Source organism: Osmia bicornis, chromosome 4, assembly GCF_907164935.1.
Source record: "Osmia bicornis bicornis chromosome 4, iOsmBic2.1, whole genome shotgun sequence".
NCBI lineage: Eukaryota > Metazoa > Arthropoda > Insecta > Hymenoptera > Megachilidae > Osmia > Osmia bicornis.
Genome location: NC_060219.1, coordinates 9,348,648 through 9,370,075, shown reverse-complemented (window position 1 = coordinate 9,370,075; position 21,428 = coordinate 9,348,648). Strand labels below are relative to the sequence as shown.

General features: G+C 41.0%; 1 protein-coding gene across 2 annotated transcripts in view; it reads left to right on the top strand.

The window, feature by feature from the left end:
- Positions 1-19,797, top strand: part of LOC114874744 (protein O-mannosyl-transferase TMTC1-like) — a 147,899-nt gene extending 128,102 nt beyond the window's left edge. For both annotated transcript variants that reach the window (XM_029184325.2, XM_029184324.2), the window contains 5 exons: positions 7,398-7,538; positions 8,148-8,347; positions 8,530-8,665; positions 14,369-14,498; positions 15,750-19,797. In XM_029184325.2, coding sequence (XP_029040158.2) covers positions 7,398-7,538; positions 8,148-8,347; positions 8,530-8,665; positions 14,369-14,498; positions 15,750-15,935 — 793 coding nt within the window. In that variant the 3' untranslated portion in view covers positions 15,936-19,797. The remainder of the gene's footprint in view (positions 1-7,397; positions 7,539-8,147; positions 8,348-8,529; positions 8,666-14,368; positions 14,499-15,749) is intronic.
- Positions 19,798-21,428: the final 1,631 nt, after the last annotated feature.

Genomic DNA, 21,428 nt, shown 5'->3' with positions numbered 1-21,428 from the left:
ATATTGGCATCATAGTGACGCATATTGTTCGCGTCCATTTGCAAACTGTGCGTCGACGGAATTAATGAAGATCCATGAAAGTACGATTCCGCGAAAAAGAGGTGAAGGTTACGTCGGTTTAAGTGATACGACCTCTTATAAGTCAGACATAATACCGTCTCGCGTATGGCTGACGTATTCTACTTAATCTTCATGAAACCGCGTCATTCGTCGATTAGAGGAGCCCGACAGCAGCGTGTCTGGATCAGAAAAGACCCAGTCATCATCATGTTAAAGTTAAAAATACATCTATTCCTTATTTAAACGTTGTAGGTTTATGTTTCGGAAGAAATACGGTACATTTCGGTTCGGAAGAAACACACCTCGCGCGTGCTTTATCTTCTTCTTATAAATGAAACAAGTTATTTATTATCCAATAAAGAGACACTCGTGTTGCGCGACACCCTTGTGGGTGCTTTGCCGGGATTGTATCCCCCTGACGTGTAAATATCGAGGTTTCTCTGTGACCCTCTCCGGAGACCGACCAGACGCGTTCCAACTTCCATCCCCTTTTCGACAACACCCGTTTCCCATCTTATTTGAGAATGCTTTGAGACTAACGACGATTTCAATGATCCATACTCGATGAACGAAAAAGAAACGGGTGAAAATGTGTCATCTGTCAACCGATGACAGATGAAAATTGAACAAAGTAATAATTGAATGTTTATTCATAAAAGAGAAGATAGTTGAATATTCAATGAAACGAAAACTAAATGATATATTCATATTCTACGATGATATAGGGGTTCGATAGCGGTTGAATACGAACAGCCAGTAACGCGTTATTGTCACTGTTTCATTCTTTATTCTATTACTACATGATTACATTGGGAGAGAGCAAATTTTGCTATTCAAATCATTGCAGTGGGGATGCCAAACGAGCAAATCATTCCACGTACCAAATGTCCAAAAGTTCCTTCATTACTTTGATGTCGAAGAAAAATAGGATAGCAAAGAATTTTCCAAATGACCTCAGTTCCTTCGATCAGTCAAAGAAAACGATTTGTTCTTTTCCTTGTCGAACTTTTGTTCTTCCACGGTCCCGGGAGTGAATTGCCGCAGCACTTGTGCGAAACAAAAAAATACGATTGCATCGTCGAAAGAAAGGAGCAAAACGAGCTTTAATGGACACAATTTCTTAAATTGCGGATGATCGTATCTTGCGGAAGGACTTCGTGCCGAGCTGATTCGCGAAACCTTTACTGTTCCTGCACACGGAACGTTCGGCAGAAGCGGCATTGATTAAAACTTTTCAAAGAAACTTTAAACGTGTTGATTGATTAGTTTTCGCTGAGTTTAGAACTGGGAACGTTTTACATTCGAGGATGACGCGACGAACGATGTTTGTTGTTTAAGACACCGAAATGTTTCCGATAGATATACGTATAGAGTAATTTAATCATCGAGAAATCGATTTCTTTTCTTCCTCCTGCCGATAAGATAGAGTCGCCTCGAAACTTGTACAGAGAATGTCCGTTAAAGAAGAGTATCAGGGTCTGGCGTTGACTTTGATGAAACGTTTCGTGCTTTTAAGTAAAAACGTTGAAACGCTCTTTTTAACAAGTTCCTTTGTATCCCTCTCCCCCCAGGACGGTTTTCAAGATACCATCAAAGGGGTGAAACTTTGAAGGATAATTTTACTCTTTAACCGGAGCCTTCGTTGTTGAAAGAGAGACCTCATTATGCTCACTTTTCTGGTGTGCAAAGTTTTATTGAAGTTAAAATCGAATATAACTGAGAGAGACAGTGAGACTAATATATTTTCTATAATTGAAACTATTTCGTTTCGTTCAAACGAACGGAGTGTTAAATTCATAGAAGAAAAGAGTGGAAGGAAAATTATCAGGGAAAGATTTAAAAGCAGGAATTTATATTCCACCTTTTCAAGTTACAAATTGAATTTTTTTTCATTCCCTAATTATTTCTCTTCGTTTAATTTGAAATTCTCATTTAAGTAGCAGTATATTAACAAAGGTATTACACTTCCAAAGTTCATCGGAAAGCTCATCAAGAGAAGCGTGAATTTGATGCGCCCGGTCTTGGCTGTTCCGTGCTCTTGATGGCACGCGTGTACCAGCGAGAACTTTCCAGCGAGTTCTGAACTGCAGTCGATTGATTTTCTCTTAACTCGATCTCAAGTTATTCTCTGGAGCGTGCTACGCGTCTTAAGGATCTTTCGAGGGGCTGCATCATGAGAAAGTTTAACGAAGAGGGTTGAATTAACCGACGTAGGAGCCGCAAGTTCGACGGCACGCCCTCCGTTTTTCTGTTTACCGCCTTTTGTGCTACCACAATCGAACGTGTGGCGAGCGTATCGATCGAACGAGCACACCGGATATCGTGCAATATTTATCGAACAGAATCCAATCGAATCGTATTGTTTACAAAGGAAATTGAAAGATTACTTTCGTTAACAGTATGACGTGTACACGAATGGAGCGTTGTTTTCTGTAACAAAATTGGACACTGGAATTTGTAATTAAGATGGATTACGATAAAATTCTTATGCAAACGTTACACCACTTAAGAAATAAATCATTTTTACCTCGGTCAATTCAGCGCGAAATCGCCTGCTGCGGTTCAATTAGTTTAAATGATAAACGTGGAGAAGATGGGTTTTAATTCTTCTGTAAATAAGATTAGTTTCAATGGGTAAACGTTAATTCAAAAAGGGTACAAAAACGTGAAGTTATCCGTGAAAAGGAAAGTATGCCTTCTTCAGCGGCGATGTTTGACCATTTGCCGCGAGGAAAATAAACGAGGGGAAAAAAGGAATGTGGAAAGGAGTATTCTGCTCGGAGTTTTCACTCGAAACTCGTAGTTAGTAGCCTTTAATTGAACTTATTAAAAAAGTCTTTCAAACGGACCACGATTTTCCGCGTCCGAACGGCTCTCAAGAACCGCCTCGTCTTTCGCGTTTCTATTTTAAGCTCGTTCGCGAGAGTACTTGCGTTTACTTTAAATCGAGAATCCTCTTCGTTTGAGTGACTCGTTCGAAACGTTTTCATCCGTCCATTTCCGAATTATTCTTTTTCCGTTCGGATCATCGGCAATAACACGAAACGTTTCTCTCGGAATATATTCCAACTTTAAACCCTTCGAAAAACATTGAAACACACTAGAAGGTACAAAATGCTGTTGGAAACCTTGATATTTATAAGAGTGCTCAATTTTCTACCCTTTATATTTACATAAATAAAAAACTATTGTTGCATTCGTATTTGTACTTTTTGATATCTCGCGATGTGGGTCGATCTGGGATGACAGAACGCAGAGGCAAACAGTGCATCTCGCGTTTTAATTTTTAACAACGCACTCCTGCGCGTTCACTATCAGCCTGGATTACTATGTAAAATTCCGGACGAGAGGTCGCGATTTTTGATGCAACCATCCTTCCATCCGTCAGGCTCGTTCCGTGGATTTCAAGCAACGCGTTACCTCGACATTTTCGAGGATCCCGTTTTATCCCAGCTACGCGTTCCTCGGCAATCCTCTTTTCGAACGGTGCAAGTAAACACGGAGAGGAGATGGTTCGACGAGTGTCTTCTTTTTAAGACGGTGCAACGACTTTGCCGCAATGCGATCAGCGCGAATTTCGTTTCGTGCTTCGCGCGATGCATCGAACATACTCTCTTCCTTTTTTCGTTTCACCCACGCGAATTCGTGTCCCGGGCAGATAGGATTCGTCGAACGATCCATTCGATTAAGAAAATCGATCCAAGTTGTTTGCGTTTCGTCGATGTATACAGAAATTTGAATATGAAATGATGACACGAAAGAGATATAGTGTTTTTATTAAAGACGTTCGGTGAAATACAAGAATCAGGGACATCAATCCGGTCGATCGGTTGAACAGCAGATTCGTCAATTTTAATCTGGACGTTTCGCGCTAGCAGAATCAGTGGAGTACAGGTGACAGGCGTCAAGTCTAGCGACGATGAAGCAGAAGTTCGATACAATCCTAATAAATTCCGTTCCTCTTCCATGCAGTTATATTTTCGACGGAACAATAAATCTTTAAACCGTCAAATGAAAGAGAGGGTGGAAAAAGTGCTTACCGTCGAGATATTTCGCCAGGGATCAATATCGTTCCCCGGGAACTTAAATACAGATGAAACTCGGTTCGAGGAGTGAAAAAACAAAAAAGGGAGAGAGGGGGGAGAAAAAAGGAATTGGAAGGACGAAAACGAGAAAATAGAGGGATGGGTAGGTAAAGAAAGAGTACACGGTATCCATTGCGAAAAGCGTCGAATAAAACGGATTCGCCGCGGGAGCGTGAACATGCATCACAGACTGGATAGAATACCGGTCGGATTATACTTTTCTTCTTTTTTTTTATTTCCTTCCAAGCTGCCCGATCCACTCACGTCGGATTCCTTTCTGTCCCTTTTATCCGCTTTCTTCATTTCACTGTGTAACTCTTGCGCGAATCCTATCCCCGTATTTTTCTTCGACCTCGACGATCCCTTATTGAGCAGCCAACCAACCCCTACGGACCCGTTACACCGTTACGAAGCAACTATCCACGAATATCCTACCCTCTGGATTATCTTCTTCTCTTTTTTTTCTTCTCTCTTCTCTTCCCGCCTCTCTGTTGCCCTCTTCTCCTCTAATATTCCGAGACGGCCCGTGTGTTATCATCACCGATGACCTCCTTAATATCGAATATTACTCCGATAAGACCGCACCATTTCGACTACCATCTCGACCAACTCCATTTGCTGTTACAGATGTCACGAGGCTAGGGATACAGGGACCACATGGCTGCTGAAAGTAACTTCATTTTTTCTTTTTCTTCTTCTTCCTTTTCTTTCTTTTGGGAGGGACCAAATGGCAACATCATTTAGGTTCGAATTTCTTTGCGTCAGAGGATATTTTTCTTCTTCTTTTCCTTTTTCATTTCGAGAGAGTATGGCTTGATTTCAATTGGCAATTACGTTTTTGGTACCAAAATTCAGCCACCCTTCTACGAAACCTCGAAGCTGTAGGTGACTATGTGTCACGAAGGGGAAGGATTGCAGCCGAAACGGTGCAAGTGACATTTTATTAAGTACAAAGTTTCATGCTTACGAGCAATTTAGACGTACACTATGAGGCTGCCCTCAGCCCAGAAACTTCTGCAAGTTTCGCGCAGGGTTGCAGCATGCGGGAAAAACATTTGAACGTTGGAACGGTGATTTAAAGAGGTCCCATTTTGGACCATTTATTCGTGACCCGCGCCTCTGTTCACGGGTTCCTTCGCTTTCTAATTATGTATCGTTGTCCGCGATCGTTTAAATGTAACACTTCATTACGCTAGAGCGCTTGTTTCCAGCACAAAAGGGAGTAACGTGAATAGGAACCATGGTATAAGTGAATTAATTGAATTTGGCGTGTTGTTGCGTGCCGTGAGCGCATTCACCGATTGTTACGTGTTCATTTCCTGCGAGGATTTTCAAAAATGGAGGAAGAATAAAAAATATCGAGTGTGTATGATGACGAATAGGTCGAGTACTATGGTATAAACGAGATTGTTTGCAAAACGCTTTGGCGAAACATTATATTTACAAACGGCCACAAAATCAATTCTGTACATGGTGTTCACTAACACCTACCCCCTTTTTTTTATAAATCGAACGTTTTTTAATTTTCATTCGATAACAGCTTGTGAGATTAATACGAAGTCAATTGTACAAAAATTTTTCTCTCTATCGCTGGAGAACCTTTTTTTTTACAATGTTAATTTTTACAATGATTATGTTAATTTCTTGTGATATAACTTTGACACAATCAATCATGCACTTTTAATAGTTTTCCATCAGAAGTCGCAGCTAATTTCCGTGCAAATTAAACTTTCCTTGATTAAACGAAAGATTAATATTCGTTTCCCTAAGTTTACTATTTAATATGCATCGACGTTGATGGTCAGAAGCAACATTGTTCTTTGATTCCGTTGAAATTACAAGAAGCAGTGATTGTCGATAAGAAAGTTTAATTCAGTTTCTTGAAGACTGTTTTCCTTGAAAAATCGAGCCTTCTTAATAGCGTCGTTACTTTGCGGAAATTTAATAGTGTCCTTTAATCCTTGCGCGATGCCGCTTGGAATTGCGTTTTTTCGAAGAATCGCTGCGAGGATGTACGTTTCCTGTCGGAAGTTAGGAAAGTTTTGTCAGAACGTGTTTCTGCCGTGATGCATTTTCGCTAACCACGTTGCCTCTAAATTGGATTCGTAGAAACGGAAGCGATAGAATTAACCGACAGCAGAATTGTTTCCTCAAACACTTAAAGTTAAATATTTGATGAAAATCAAATGTCAAATTGCGAGTCAGAGAAGTTAATACGTTTTAGAATGTTGAAAATTTAACTGATTATATTCTTAATAATCTACCCTGATGAAATTTTCCCCTCTGACTGTCAACATATTATTCGATAGATTAGCTAAAATATGAATCAAATGTACCTATAAATGTTCTCACCTAATTCATTTTATGCAGCATCATTTAATTTCCTTTCCTAAAGATTATTGCAAAGTATCTGTTTCTAGCGGATCGCTTGGGTACATGGAGCACCCAATAAAAGACCAAAGAACCTTCCGCGAAATGTAATTTCCGGTCGAGGAACGCGAAGCGGTACGCGCGAAGGAATTAACTAATTTACCTCTCGCGTTGGCGTGTTCGCCTTTTATTTGTCCACAGTGACGCGTGTACGCTGGTAATCCTTAAATCCTCGTCCACGGTGTTGCGTCGAAACCACGAGCTCGCCACTACACTTTGTCACTGTCATGAGATTCATGCCGCGTTGCTGTTCGTCACTTTTCCGTTTTTTCTTTTTTGAAAATTTTAGTTTGAACCTGAAAAACTAGGACAATTTCGCGAGCAACTGGGTACCGCAGGACGCACGAGTAGCAAGGTAGAAAGGCGGACCTGTTATTGACCCTTGCTACTTGGCGATAATATTAAAGCCACTGGGACTCGTTAGATTTTTCAGAGGAAGTTAAAGTGTTCTATAGCTGCATATTATCAGGGTAATAAATTTTAAATGAAAATCTCCAAAGTTCTTTTAAACACGGAATTCACACCGGGACATTTTCCGACAGTAATGTATCGTTAGCTCTGAATTGCAATAATTTTATTATTCCGTTTAAAATATTTAATAGCAATTCGTTATCCATTTGTATGTTTATTACATTCCGCGCATTAATATTTGAAAAAGGATACCGAGAAACGATGAGAATTATTTCAGCGTTCGACTCGATTGCCAATTATTACACGTGCACGTATACCACACGTGAAACGGAATTACCTTGCCGATTAAATGCACCGTGTTCCTCGGATCATTAATCACATTGTAAATAAGCGGCGTTTATTTGATTACAGGCTGTGGCCGACGTACGCCAGCGCGCATAACAACCTCGGAACACTCACTGTGGGTGATCAAGCGGAGCAACATTTTTTGGCAGCGATACACGCTCAGCCAGGACACGTGAACGCTCATTATAATCTTGGTCAGCTCTACAGGTCAGTAATAACTTAACAGCAGATTTAAGAATTATTGATTTCTTACTTTCGCCATAAGAATTATGGCCGTTTAACAAAATTTTTCTGCGGTACGATTAAACATTTGTAAAACCTCCCTTACCTGGAATACGCATTAATTGGACTAACTGGTCTGTTCGGGAAAATAGTGAAAAAGGTTTTTGTACGCAAGAGAAACGAAAGCGAAATCGAGGATAAATATCCAGCAGCATTGAATACCCGGTGGTCTAATGGAGTCTTCCATCAGACAAAATAAACAAAGCCGTCCAAAGAATCTCGAATTCAGCGCATCCTATTTTATTAATGGTGCATCGCGGTATACCGAAGTACATATTATGCGATAAATTTAGCGTGGCAAGGTAATTCTGGCGGTAAGGTCAGAATTAAAGTTTAATTAACGTCTCTGGCTTGATGAATTAAAGTTTAATTGACGGCAGGGGTGAGGCGTGCACGCAGCTAACACAACACCATTCGACCATCCACGCGTTGCTTTAGAAAATCCCCGTACAATACCGACTATAAATTTTATTTATGAAACAGCCTAACATAATTGAAGCTGTTATTTATTAATTTTCTACTTCTGTTAATTAGGAAAACGAACAGAACGGAGGAGTGCATACGGATGCTACAAAAATGCGTGTCTCTTGATCCAGCCTACACCCCCGCTTATTTAGTTTTGGCGAGATTGGCAACCGGTCCAGCCGCAGGGGTGCTTTTGAGACACGTGGTTCGATTGCAACCGAGAAGTCCTGACCATCTCGCGGAATATGCGTCCTGGTTGCACCAGAATGGTAAGTGGAGGACAGTTAACCTGTTTTAAGAAGGACGAAGGCCGGTGTCCCCGTAGCGACGACCGAAAGTACGGGTTAAAGCAGTTTGGAGTAGCGGAACAAGAACGAAACTCTGCTCTGTAATAGCGTCGCGGTACGTTCTCCGCTTTCTACTCACACCAAATTGTCCTTCGTCTCTTCAGGTAAATGGTTACCCTCCCTGAAGTACTATCTCAAAGCCATGGAGGTCTCGCCATCGCATAGATCGTCGCTCCTGGGAACGGTCAGGATCCTGAGGTCGCGGGGTCAATGGCCGAGGGTGCATCAACTTATCACCAGGTGAGCATCATGTTTCTCGAGCAATTAATCAGATCTGATTGTAGAATTTTGATTGTGATCGTATAAATTTCACCGTAATAAAATTTTCACGATGATTTTATACGAGGATGATCAAATTCTAACTCTTTGACGATAGGTGTTATGTAAAAAAAAAAACAACCAAACCGTTAGTTCTTCGAAGAGAAAGAACTTTGGGAAACAAAGAATATTACTCGTCGGAAAGAATGTTTTTCAACTTCACAAGTTACCAGTCGAAAGAAATATTAAACATAAATTTCCCCTTGCTGGTAATCACGTCACGGTTTCACTCTCCGAGGTAAATTAGCAAAAGTAAACGAAAAGTCTGTGGGAACTCCTTGGTTCCAGGGAGTTCCATCGAAAAAAGGAACAACCATGTCCACTTGGCGCGCAAACGAATCGTCGAAACCGCTTAGCAAGTCCGGCTCTCAGAGTTGACGCGAAACTTTCATCCCTTGATGGCAATCGCGACCGTTGCCTTCCTTTCCATCCCTTCAACTCGCACGCACAAAATATACTTGTACAGGGTAAGGCAATAAATTTTTATATAAATCCATTCTTTGAAATGGGATATAATGTTAACAAAATTTAATAGCTTTCAAGATATTTTTAAAGTAAAATATTTCGTACAAAAATATTAATTTTTTTGACATTGACTTGTGTAAAAATATATGCAGTTCCATTAAAAGAAAGTAGAGTGCAAATTCATGCTGTATAATTTTACAATTTCCATACAAATTAATATCCTACATTAAAATTTCGAGTTAGGAGTCGCAACTAGATTGTTTTAATTAATAAAAACAAATATTTATTTCGTCTGACGTGTGATAAAATACTTTTGAGCTGTAGTGTAGGTAGCAATGCAGCGGGATTACGGGGTGAACAGGGTGCACGGCTTTGCGTCCTTGTCGGCTCGTTCTTTCTCCCTCTTCTCTTTTCTCTTTTTTCTCGAACCTCGCGTACTGTAATCCTCTGGTGCCCCCGCAGTGCAAATAGCGTCTATAAAACAGCCACGGTAAATTTGCCAGCGACGATTCGCACTGTTTTTGCAGCTCTCGCTTCGGGGGTTGCACGATCGAATGCACACGGTCGGGGGAATCAATTCTTTCTTGCTGGCCGAAATTATGGTCCCGTATCTCGTGATCGATAAAAAGGGTCGTACGAATTTCGAGAATTGTAAAGGATTTCCTCCTCCTTCCTTTTATTTTGAAGAACAGAGCGTTGTTCAATTAGCGAGCTTTTATGGATCCCCGATTGAATTTAATCCCCTACGGCTAATTTTTTATGCCAGTTAATAGGAAAAATTCATCTCTGCTTTGTTTTAATATTTTAAAGAGGGTAGTATTTTGTCATACGTTAGTTTTATTCTTTAAATAGAGGTATTGCGAACCTTTTACCGTGGAAAACGCCTGTGCATCACCGATTTTCCGGATGGATGTATGCCATTTTTATCCTATTCCTGAAAATATTCATTGGCTGTTTAAGTGAATTGTGCTTCTAGCGCATACACACCTAGTTGCTTATAAATAAACTATAAAGTGATAAATTTATCAAGTCTCACACCCTATTTTCGACCGTTTTATTGTTCATCCCCGTTCACTACATTCGACTTATGAATTATTCATAAACATGAATTATTCAATGGAAGAAGTGCGGAACTGGTCAACATTTAACCATGAGCTCTCCATAGTATATAATACAAAACATCGGTTGTGTAAATTGCGTATGAATTATGTCGATGGCAATCAATGAACAAGTAGAGCAGGGTAGCAAAGAACGTTAATTTTTGAAGTTAGTCGAAACAGATATGTCAAATTGCCGGGGTTTCTACATTGTTGAGTTCCTGTTATTTATTTCACGTCAATTCGGTACATGATAGATTGGTTTCTACCTTGTAGCGGCTGTACAAATGTCGGATTAAATTCTCATAAATCGTTCGTGTTTCTCATCGATTGGTTCCAGATTCCACTTACGTTTCAAACCCAGAAGTAGATTGTATTTCAGATTTAGAGGGTATTATCGGTCATTTTATTTACTCGCCAACTGGTATCCTACATATAAAAATATACTACTGCCAGGTAACGATCGGCATTCAGGATTATTTGAAAGAAGAAAATGAAAATATAATTAGCTACTTCGAATAAGTTTCAGAATATCTCTAACAGGCAACTATAAAAAGTTTTCAAAGGATATTAAAAATTTCTTAGGTAGAATAACAATTTTCTTAAGCAGTGATCTCATTTCTTCCACTACATTAACATCAACAATAACTTCTCCAGCGAAATGTAACTTATGTAATTGAACCAATCCTACACAGCGAAGGCAAGTTCACCAAGTTAAATGACTTCTCGCTTAAGAATTTCCTTCTTTTATGGCCACTGTGTACTCAAAGACAAGTTTGTGAACTTTGTTCGCCCATTGAATCACGGTCCAATTTCTTTGGAGTACATTTTTCAGAATTCTTGTCCAGTTTACCCAGAAGGGTGGGTAACAGGATTGTAAACAGCTAAGCTGAACCCTCGCAAGATCACTGTCCATAAATCCGAACGACTAAACACGTCTGGATAAGTGAAACGTGAGCCTCGAATAAAAATGTCTAAATGTATCATGATGATGCCTCTGCGCAAATAAACAAACAACCAAGTGAAAAATCTTAGTACATAATTGATGTATTCAAATAACATAATTAGCAAACACAATTAAATTTTCATAATTTTAGAAATTTTCAACGTTGGAGCTGAAAATGTGAAACAATTTGGGGATAAACATTTTCAGCTGCTCTCTGCACTAATAATTTATAAGTGTTTTCGTTCGTCGATGGAAAATTTGATAAAAGCATTAGCAGCTGGAAGCATTTTCATGTGTTATGAGCGAGCTTGTTGGAATACACGGTCAAAAGCGTTCGCTTTCAATCAGAACCGCTTCAATACCATGCTAATGCGTTATGGAAAACAAAATTACGCGATACACGGGACTGGCCAAAAATATCGGGGACGCATTAACTCCATTGACGTTGTACACGAGTGATTTTACCAGCTCGCGGAAAATTATCGAGCATTAGTGCTCGATTTTATTGCAAATAAAATTAGTAAACCTCTGCCATTTATACGTAACTATGTTTTGTTTGTAAAATACGAAACTTTAGATTAAATCGAGAGTGCGATCGAATTTCTGAAATAAAAATATCGGATAAGTTTTAAGCACCATTAACTGATCGACTTAACAGTTTTGGAAACATTTGTTTCAATAATACTTTTTTTTAATAAAGTTACGAATCAATAGATGGTTTTTCTACATCAAATTTTGAAAATATGAATTTCATCTTTCCAAAGTATGCTGTCGCGATAAATAAAATGACAGAGAGATTTTCATTGAGACGGACATCTTTTTTAGCGTCTCTTTTTCGAAAAGCCAGTGTGCAGGAGAGATGATTCCATAGGCAACGATAACGTCGCCACCGTTGCGTTAAGCGCTCGTCGAGCTGATAAATCGGGAATTTACTGACGCTATCTCCGTTTCTGTATTTTCGGCTGGACGGGTCCGGGAATCGTGCGAACGGGACGTAGCAGGTGTTAGCAGATTTTTCGGGAAAATTTATTTACGAACGACCATACTTTTCGAACGTCCACAGAAAAGAGTCTGGCCTCGAAATGTCAAAGCACCTAGAGTCACGTTATAATCCAGAAAAGTAGAATCTCCTGTGATAACAATTCTTTCGTGTTGGTTTCAATTTAATGGACCGGGGTATAACAATGAATTTCGACTGAGAAAAATAGTCACTTTTGATCACCGACCGTCTATTTTTGCATCCATTTTTGGCCTTTGCCTAGCTCGCTAAATGGCAATTTTATAATTCATAGAGTACCGAGATCCATTCTATCTATCGGTGCTGTAGCAAATGGTCGATTGAGCCAGCTTCTCGTTACCGTTTTGTTAGATCGTTTATTTTGCATAAATGCTGAAAGGTCCATTTATTCTGCACGTCGACGTAACTAACCCCTTCCTATTTTTAATCTTCCAAAAAAAAAAAGGATAAATAACATGCTCGCTACTACTATGAGATTATAGTTATGTATACCTAAATGACTCTGAAACCCCTCAACCTTGTGCATTTCGTTTGTTACAAAAATGTTTAAAAAAATAAGAAAAGCATCGAGAGCGAGTGATGCGCAACACCGCTATATACCGGAAATCATATTTAACATAGGAACAACTTGAAACTCTAGCCGGATGCGGAGTAATCGTGGTGCGAGGAAAGAAAAGGAGAAAAAATCGTGCGCACCGGCGACGGGGTTGAAATAAACGCGACGAGAAATTTCGTGAACCGAGGAGAAACGGAAAATACGGACGGACGGTTCACGAGGGTGCCCACCCACGACGCATTCGATTACGTAACACGGAAACACGGCCTGGCATCGTTGCCTAGAATCTAGCCGTAACTGTTCTCGGATAAATGCAATGGCCTTGATAACGATCAGGATTATTCAGCTGACTGAATGCACCCGCAAAGGCGCGCTCGAGGGTAGGAAATTCGTTCGGCCAGAAATGAAGGGGTAACTTCTAGTCAGCCTAACGTCACCGGTGTTTTGAAATAGAAGATACTTGAAATAGGTAGTTTCTTGAACAGAAAGGGTGACTTAACAGGGGGATAGTTAACGCCGAGCAGTTATCTGCTAACGACGTGCGAAAACGGCGAGGGGGATGAAACGAATCGCGAGGGGCGGAAAAGAACGAACGAGGAAAGTGGAACGTGGTATTTTATTCCCTTGCGAAGCTACTCGTTAGAACGAGAAACGTTTTATCTTGTGCACAAATTCCGAAGACGATACAAATTCTAGCTGACTTTGCAGTATTTTAACAACTATACGAAAATTGTTATTTTTATTTCGCTACCCTCGGTTCACGGTATTAGAGGGTATTCGGAGAAATTTAAACGTGTCGGAAACAAAATATTCTCCTGTCATAAAACGCGAACGAAAATTTCTCCAGTATGAAATATAAACTGTCACCATGGTTGGCTTGTTGATTTTCCAACGTCGGAGTAGCGACGCAACAGGATCGAGTTCTTAAATAATTTTCATCCGAGCAGCGGCTCTAGCGCAGAGCAAAATATCAACCGTTCTCAGGTTAATGTTGCGAGCGAAGTATGTGACACGATAAAGGATCGTGGAAGTCGACTATTGACTCCTGATATTCACCCTCTTTTCCGCCTCGTAAACACGCCGCTCGGCTGGCGAAAAAAGAGACCCGTAGAATGAACTGTGCGCGCGGAAGTGACGCGTGAAAAGGGTATGTCATTTACGAATTTATTTTATCGAGAGGGTGTGAACGGTTCCCCGATCTCGCTGCCAGAAACTCCATCACCGTGAACGGAAGCATGACTTGCGATCGTCTGGCAATTTATTTTGCGGCTACGTTAAACTCTTGTTCTATCTCTTATTACAGACCGCTATATTTCTTCTTGGTAAAAAGAAAAATGTTTGTCTTCGTGGGTTGTCTGGTATCTACCATTGCCTCCTGCTACCAATGTATCTTTTTATAAAAAGGGTAAATTTAATCCGCCGGGTGAATCGTTTTTTGATCGTCAAAGAGTTGGAAAATAAATTTTAATTCAGTTTTAACGAATTAATCTTTCAGAAGGTTAATACGGATTCATTTAATTCGTAACGTGTGTACGTTTTCCAGGTGGCACCTGATGTTACGAGCGAAACGTGGCGGACTCATATATCGTGGCGACCTTTATATACGCGCGTGGCAGCTGCAAAGCGAATCCCGTCGCCGAGCGCATCAGCATCAAGCGAATATCTGCTTATCGGTAAGTAGAAAATAAAATAACACATAGTGGTAGTTAATTTTTTATTACGCAAAGAACTTTACAATATAGCGCCAGCACAATAGTATGAAAATTGTATTATTCTAACGATGCTATTACACAAACGATCAATCGTTCTATCTGATTTAATATCGAGCCCTGAGAGGATAATAAAATTGATCACTCCCTGCAAGTATTTCTACGAGAACGACACGATTGAAAACGGAACGTAGACTCAACACAATATTAATATTTCTATTTAAGTTTCCAAGCCGGTTGACGTTGATCTCCTTTTATTACACTTTGATCCGTACGTTTTAATATTTCTTCCCTGCTTTCACCACGTTCGCTTCATTTTGCCTTCGGATACCTTTCCTTGGCCCGGAAACACCGCGATAAAAGTAATTGAACAAATTAGTCGTGCCACAGAGAAGAGAGCCGGATACCGCTGGTCGGTCCGCAGTTCCATTCCGGTGCACCTCTTAAACCTTTTTTTTTTTTCTTTTTCGGAGATTAATTGAGATTCTTCGGCCACGTCGTATCGCCATAATTTTAATTAAATAGATTTGGCTCCGCTCATTCTCCTTTCCTGTTCTCCTCGTTTCCTATTCACCCGGCGTAGCCGTGGACGGTCCTGCACTCGGCACAATTCGTTCCAGTCGTTAAAGATTCAACTCGTAAAAACTTGGCTACTTTCGGCTGCAGTGTCTCTTCTCTTTACCCTTTTCTTTTCCTTTCTTCCTACCCTTTTTTCCCTCATTAACGAAACGCCCTTTATCGATTGTTGCAAGTACGTTGTACCGCGGTAATTGTTACCAATGTTATTCAAACTGTAGAAGATTCCTCGAATCGGAACATAAAATGTATCTCGGATAATATAGCGACGTGGGAATAAATTGAAATAGCAGCGGAACTTTTAATACACTTTCAAAATCCATTAAAACTTTCATCATCACGAGTCCGAAACTTAGAAGAGATCGGTATTTTAAGACTTTCGAGCGGAATAATATGTTAATAAATTTGTTGTTCTTTTAACTACCTTTCGCAAAATTCGTTCTTTCGTTTGGCCGAGGAAGCTAGTCCCCTATTTGTCCAACGACGCGTTGAAAAGGCCGAGGCGTCGATCGGCGAGGGGGAGTAGGGGGAAGCTGATTAGCCGACGGGACAGGGAGTCCACCCTCTTGACGCGTGTTCTCGACGAGGCGGCAAACGTCAAGACTTCCCCTTCAAACGCGTCGAAATTGTCTGTTGCAGGAGGGCGGTTGTTCGACGCCCCGTGTCGCCAGCGTGTCAGTGCAGCTCGAGCAGGACAGCAACAAGTCGGAGCAGCTGGAGCGGGCGCCACGTTGCAACGTGCGTACCTGTAGACAGTCGAGAAAAGGGAAAACGCGCGTCACCGCGCCCGCACTGCTCGTACAGAACCTCCTGGAGACGCTCTAGCTCGACCAATTATTCCACTAACTACCTGTTTATCTCTCTCTTTTTCTCTATTCTGGTCTCATCGTCGACGAGAACCTGACCAGGCACACACGATGCCGATTCGGGAAGCAACCAATTGCTTCGAACGAGTCCCGAATTCTTTGTGATCGAAAAGAGAACGAAAAGCGGACGAGCAGATTTTTTGGATCTTTCTCTGTGTGATACTTATCCTGTTTTCGCGACGATCGACGATCAATATCGACCGTTCGATTTCCACCAGGCGGAAATTGCTTGATTGGCTAGATTTTCACGAAAGAGAGGACCAAGAGAGCCTGTACTTCGACCATGATTCACTGTGCACACCGAGTTGCATCGAACTTGTCGCGGCGTTTTACGCAAACCATATTTACGCCGATAGCCGATTGGCTGGTGTCCCACGCCGCGACAAGTTCGATGCAATTCAGTCAATGTACATCGAAAACCAAGAAGATGAGGGGAGAAGTTTGTACGAAGACGTGATAACGAAAGGTAAATGGCTTTGTTTAAGTGATAAACGGCGTTGGTAATATAGTTACTACTAATTGCGTCGTGATGTTTCTAATACGTATTCGCTGTATTTCGAGTGTGCTTTCGACGTTCTCAGAGAAACGCTGTGCTCGCTGTGACGATGCTTTCGATTCCGTGTCGTCGAGAACCGTGTAAATATTTATTCGTCGTAAATTCGAAACGAAATAAGCGATGTTTTTTTTCCAAGCAACTTCGACGCTCGAGGGTGATATTCGCGCTACGGAGAGTATTTTTCTGTCACGATCGCGTTCCTATAAGACAGCTATGCATCCTCGTTGCGGACACCGCGGACTAGCGGGTCGGAAAACTCCTCGAAACGTGTAAATATCGTTGCTTTCGGTCGGTGTCTCGCGACGACACGGCTGTAAATCGAGAGTCGAGTCACTCTTGAATTTATTTTTCCCACGACCACGAGTTTGACGATGTCGACGTAGTACAGAGACCACGTATACGTGGCTCGTTGTCCTTCTGTGAGCATCATTCTTTCTGTGTGCGTGTTTTGTCTTCGATTGCCGGACACCTAGCTCTCCGAGCACGCATGTAATTATACGGTGCCAATTTTAGAGTAATCAAACGTACCGTCGGTTTTCGGAGTTCGGTACGATTTTTCTAAGGAAATCGGTTGAGAAAACGTGCATTGAGAAAAGGAGAATGAAAGAGTAATAATATTGTACTTCATACTTCGATGAGCTTTGTTAGGCAACGTTTCCAAGCTCTGCTAAAGCATTGTTTACTTGGAACAATGAAATTTTATCAAATTTGTCGGTAAGTCTTATAATTCGAAATTTCATCATGTTTGAATTGCTTGAAAACTTGCGAAGAGAGTTTCGAATATCCATCAGTAGGTACACATTCATTGAGTTAAAGTTTCATTGAAGCCCGTCTTCTGGTAGAAAACGGTTCGGAAAGCATCGAGCCGACAAATCGGGGTCTCGTGCATTGCATTGCCGGTGCACTCGGCAGCGGGTTTCAATTAAAGTAAACTTCAATCCTGCTGGAATCTTTTGTCTGTCTTCCCCGGGTTCGCGACTCATCGGTTCGATAGTTTCTTGTTTAAACGGGGTCGAATGTGAGGCAGCACGACGTTCGGTCTCTTTTCCTTTCACGTTTTAGTTACACGCGTGCTGTCCTCGTAAATCGTCGCTTTAAACGGGCGCTGACCGAAACGTTGCCAAGACTTAATGGAAGACCAATGTATATACGTTGTACACTAAAGAGAAAAAAAAGGAAGAAAAAGGAAAAAAAAAGGAAAAAAAAAATCCGTGAAAACATCGAAACGTTGCGCGATGCTTATTGAATTTCTCTGCTAGGAGTATTATCGTTCGAGTGATAAGAAACCGAGTCGCGCTCGGTAGCTTTAGAAGATAGACGGTCGTACGTGGGCGTGATCGAAGCTTGAAATAAGATTCGTCTATGTCAAAATGCACAGACGTGACGCGAATTTGTCCGTAACAATTTGCGTTTCTTCGTACATATACTCGTACGTTCTGTGTCGTCCCCGGTCTCCTCCTACCCTGCCCTTGTCTCGTCGAATATTTTCGAATCGAAGCACGTTGGTGACGAAATGGAAGAGCGACTGTCATTGGCCTGGCAGCAATTTACCCGTACAATACCGGAGGATCGATCTGGTTTTTTTCCCTGTAAACGAACCACCGTGGTCGATGGGGTAGTCGATAGCCGCTCTAGGTCGATTCGATCGAGATGAAATATTTTTTTAAAATCTGCTCTACCGCGATATCGCGTCAACGTTGCTTCGCTTGGATCGTGTGCAGGGTGTTGCGTGAACGATATAGTTTCGAAAAAAACGAGAACGAACGAGCGAGGGTAGCTTTTTCGTCTTGTACCGACGTTACGGTGAATGTGAACGCGTATACTTGTATATATTAATACCTCGGGAGCATTTTTCATTTTCACTCGAAGCTCAGTTTATACGCTGGTGCAGTTTGCACAAACTAATTTGCTCGTACAAATTTGCCCAAATAAATTGAATTGATAACCCTGTATGCGTGTTCAGTTCGGTTTAAACAAATTTTGTAGTTGGCTGATTAATTTTGCCTCCGGAATGGCTCTGAATACATTGCTTACCCGACAGAATTTCTATCTTTCACTGTTATATTAAAATCAGCTAATACAGATAAAATGAACTTAATGATTTTTCCAACGTACTTACGCTGTTAATTAAAAAATTCATTCTAGCTGTTAGATCGATAGAATCTACCGAGTTTGTGCAAATTATATTAACGTACAAACTCAGTTCAGAACGAGGAACGTTCGGTATCATTCGTCGTTGTAAGAAACACGCAACGCCTCGCATACTCGCGACGAGATTCGCGTGAAAATTGTTTAACGAATCAGAATAACCGAACGACGTATCTTTCGTTCGGTGAGAATGAAATCGATGTGATTAAGGATTCAGCCGATTCCTCGGGACGACGATTGTGAACATGTTATTTTATTATCGTAACGAATAGCTACGAAGAGGTATTTATATAGCTATGCTTTACTACCTGAACGGTATCGAAATTATTACAATAATTGCTCAGCAAGAAATAAGAAGCGAGTTTTTCATCGCTCATTGTGTACAGTACAACTTACACGAATAAAAAAAAAAAGAAAATATTAGGACGGTTATTTTCTAAACCGTTGAACAAGACCGCGCGAGATGTAAATTTTGCGATCAGTTTCCCTCCCCCATTCATCGTTTTATTTCTCGTTAACCATAGAACGGAAGCCCTGCAACGTTGTACGACACGGAACGAATAAGAAATAGAGAGAAAAAAAAAAGAAAGAAAAGGAGCAGACAAATCGTGAAACGGCTCAAAGTTTCGAGCTACGTTAATGGATCGCCAGTCAGTTCAGTTCCTACTAATTTTTTTCGAGGGATACCGAGTGCGGAAACGATTCGCGGACTAACTGCTTGTCGCGTTAATTTTTTAGTTTTTCTTTTATCTGATTCGCAGAATCGACCGTGTTGAAATTCAACGATGTGGTCGAGATAGACGAGATTCCCCGTCGATTATAACTCGATAACGAATGATAAAGAAAATCCTGATTTGGAAAAACGAAATATGTTCGCGAGGATGAAATATAGAGAGAGATCGAAACGAAACTCGACGACTGGTTGTCGATAAACGCGAGATCGACGTGGAATCAGTCTGCACACGGGCCGTATATAATTAGCCGCAAAACTTGATTAGTCTAGGTTATTACTCCATAGACCAGTTTGTACGTCTAATTACAACACGTTATTGCGCATACTCACTGTGAATACGAATGCAATTATAAATTATCATAATAAAGTGTATGTTTATATACATGTACCGGGTATTCGTTCAATTTATGTTCCGATATCCGACCGCCGCCAATATTGCCGTACCCAGCCGTCCTCAACCCTCATCAATTATCCAGTTTTAGCCCGTTTAATTACGGTCGCTCGGTCAGAATCGTGGTTTCGACGATCGGGACCGGGACGAATTTGTGGATCGCTTTCGTCGCGACTAACCAACGATATTTCTACGTGTCCCATTCGAACGCGTGCACCGTTCAATTTGCGGATCACACTTCGATTGGTAGAATGAAACGTCGTAATTCTTCCTAAATTTCCGATTTTGTCGATTTTACTTTACCCGCCTGTAAATCGTTCGTTAACATTCAAACGCATATAAACGTAGAATTATAATTTTAAAGGTAATTATTTTTATTTTTTATTTGTAACATTCATTTATTTTTCCGCAGTTAGTTATATTGGAGAACAGTTGACAGTACGTGTTGCCGTGTTAGCATTGATTTTGCTTCGACCACATTTTTATTCGGAGAAGAAAAGCTTCTATTAGTTTTGGCTTTCGAATGGTTCGTGGATTCCTAAAGATTCCTGTCGTCGAGGTTTCGCAAACATTGCAGTTTGCTTTATCAGCAGCCGGACTGACGTACCGAAACCGTGAAAAGTCAACGAGAAAAATGATCGAACGTGGTGATCAACCGTGGGCCAACATTTTTCATTTGGTAAGTATAGAAAATTAATTCCATGTTTCCAACTTATTTTTCCATGCAGAATCATTAACTTCCCGTTTGTACAACGTATTCCCGTATTAATTACGAACGCGTAACTAAATCTAATAATCAAAGTTTCGATTCGTTAGCTGTAATTTTGCTTTACACCTATTTCGAGCTGGTATCGTACCACAAAGATGAATTGAATAGTTCACGTACCTCTCGAAATTCGCCGAGTTGATACCGATTCCACGTGATTAATCACTGTAATTCATGAGCGAATTTTCAGCTTGCCCCATTAATTCGGAAATCCAAAATACCGACTGTATTAACCGTACCCACTCCTATCGGCTAGTAGAGATCCATGGATTAACCGATTAGTTTATTTTTGAACACCCTCCAATCTAACGATAACAGTGGTGAAAATAAACCACTGAAAATGTCATTGAAAAATTAAATACCAGTGACTTTATATTACAATTTAAAAAAATGAAATTTTCTTCGCACGTGATTAGGACGATTGATATCGTCCTTTATCGTCATGCTGGCGAAGGCAACAGGGGGATTCAGCTTACAGGCTTGACAGGAAGCGTCGGTCTGGATAAATTCACTAGGTATCCAGTTGGCTCGCACCTGAGCACACCTGGGGAGAGCGAACGAGCGCAGGTGGTTTTGAAGAGTCCCCGGTATTACGGTCGGCTCACAATGAACGTGTCGAACGTGGGGCCGGCAACACCTGGAAATAATAGAGCTCGCCGCAATGCAGAATTTCGGTGCTCCGGTAAGTATCGTGTAATTTTAACGGTAATTGCTAGCGGTTTAGCGTGCCACAATTGAAATAGCCCTTATTTCGCCGGCCGTGTAGAGCCCTAGCGAGATGGCGGGCGAGAGGGTTGAATGGGGGACAAGAGAATCGCGTTGAATTCCACGTGATTACGCGAGAGGGAGAGAACCGAC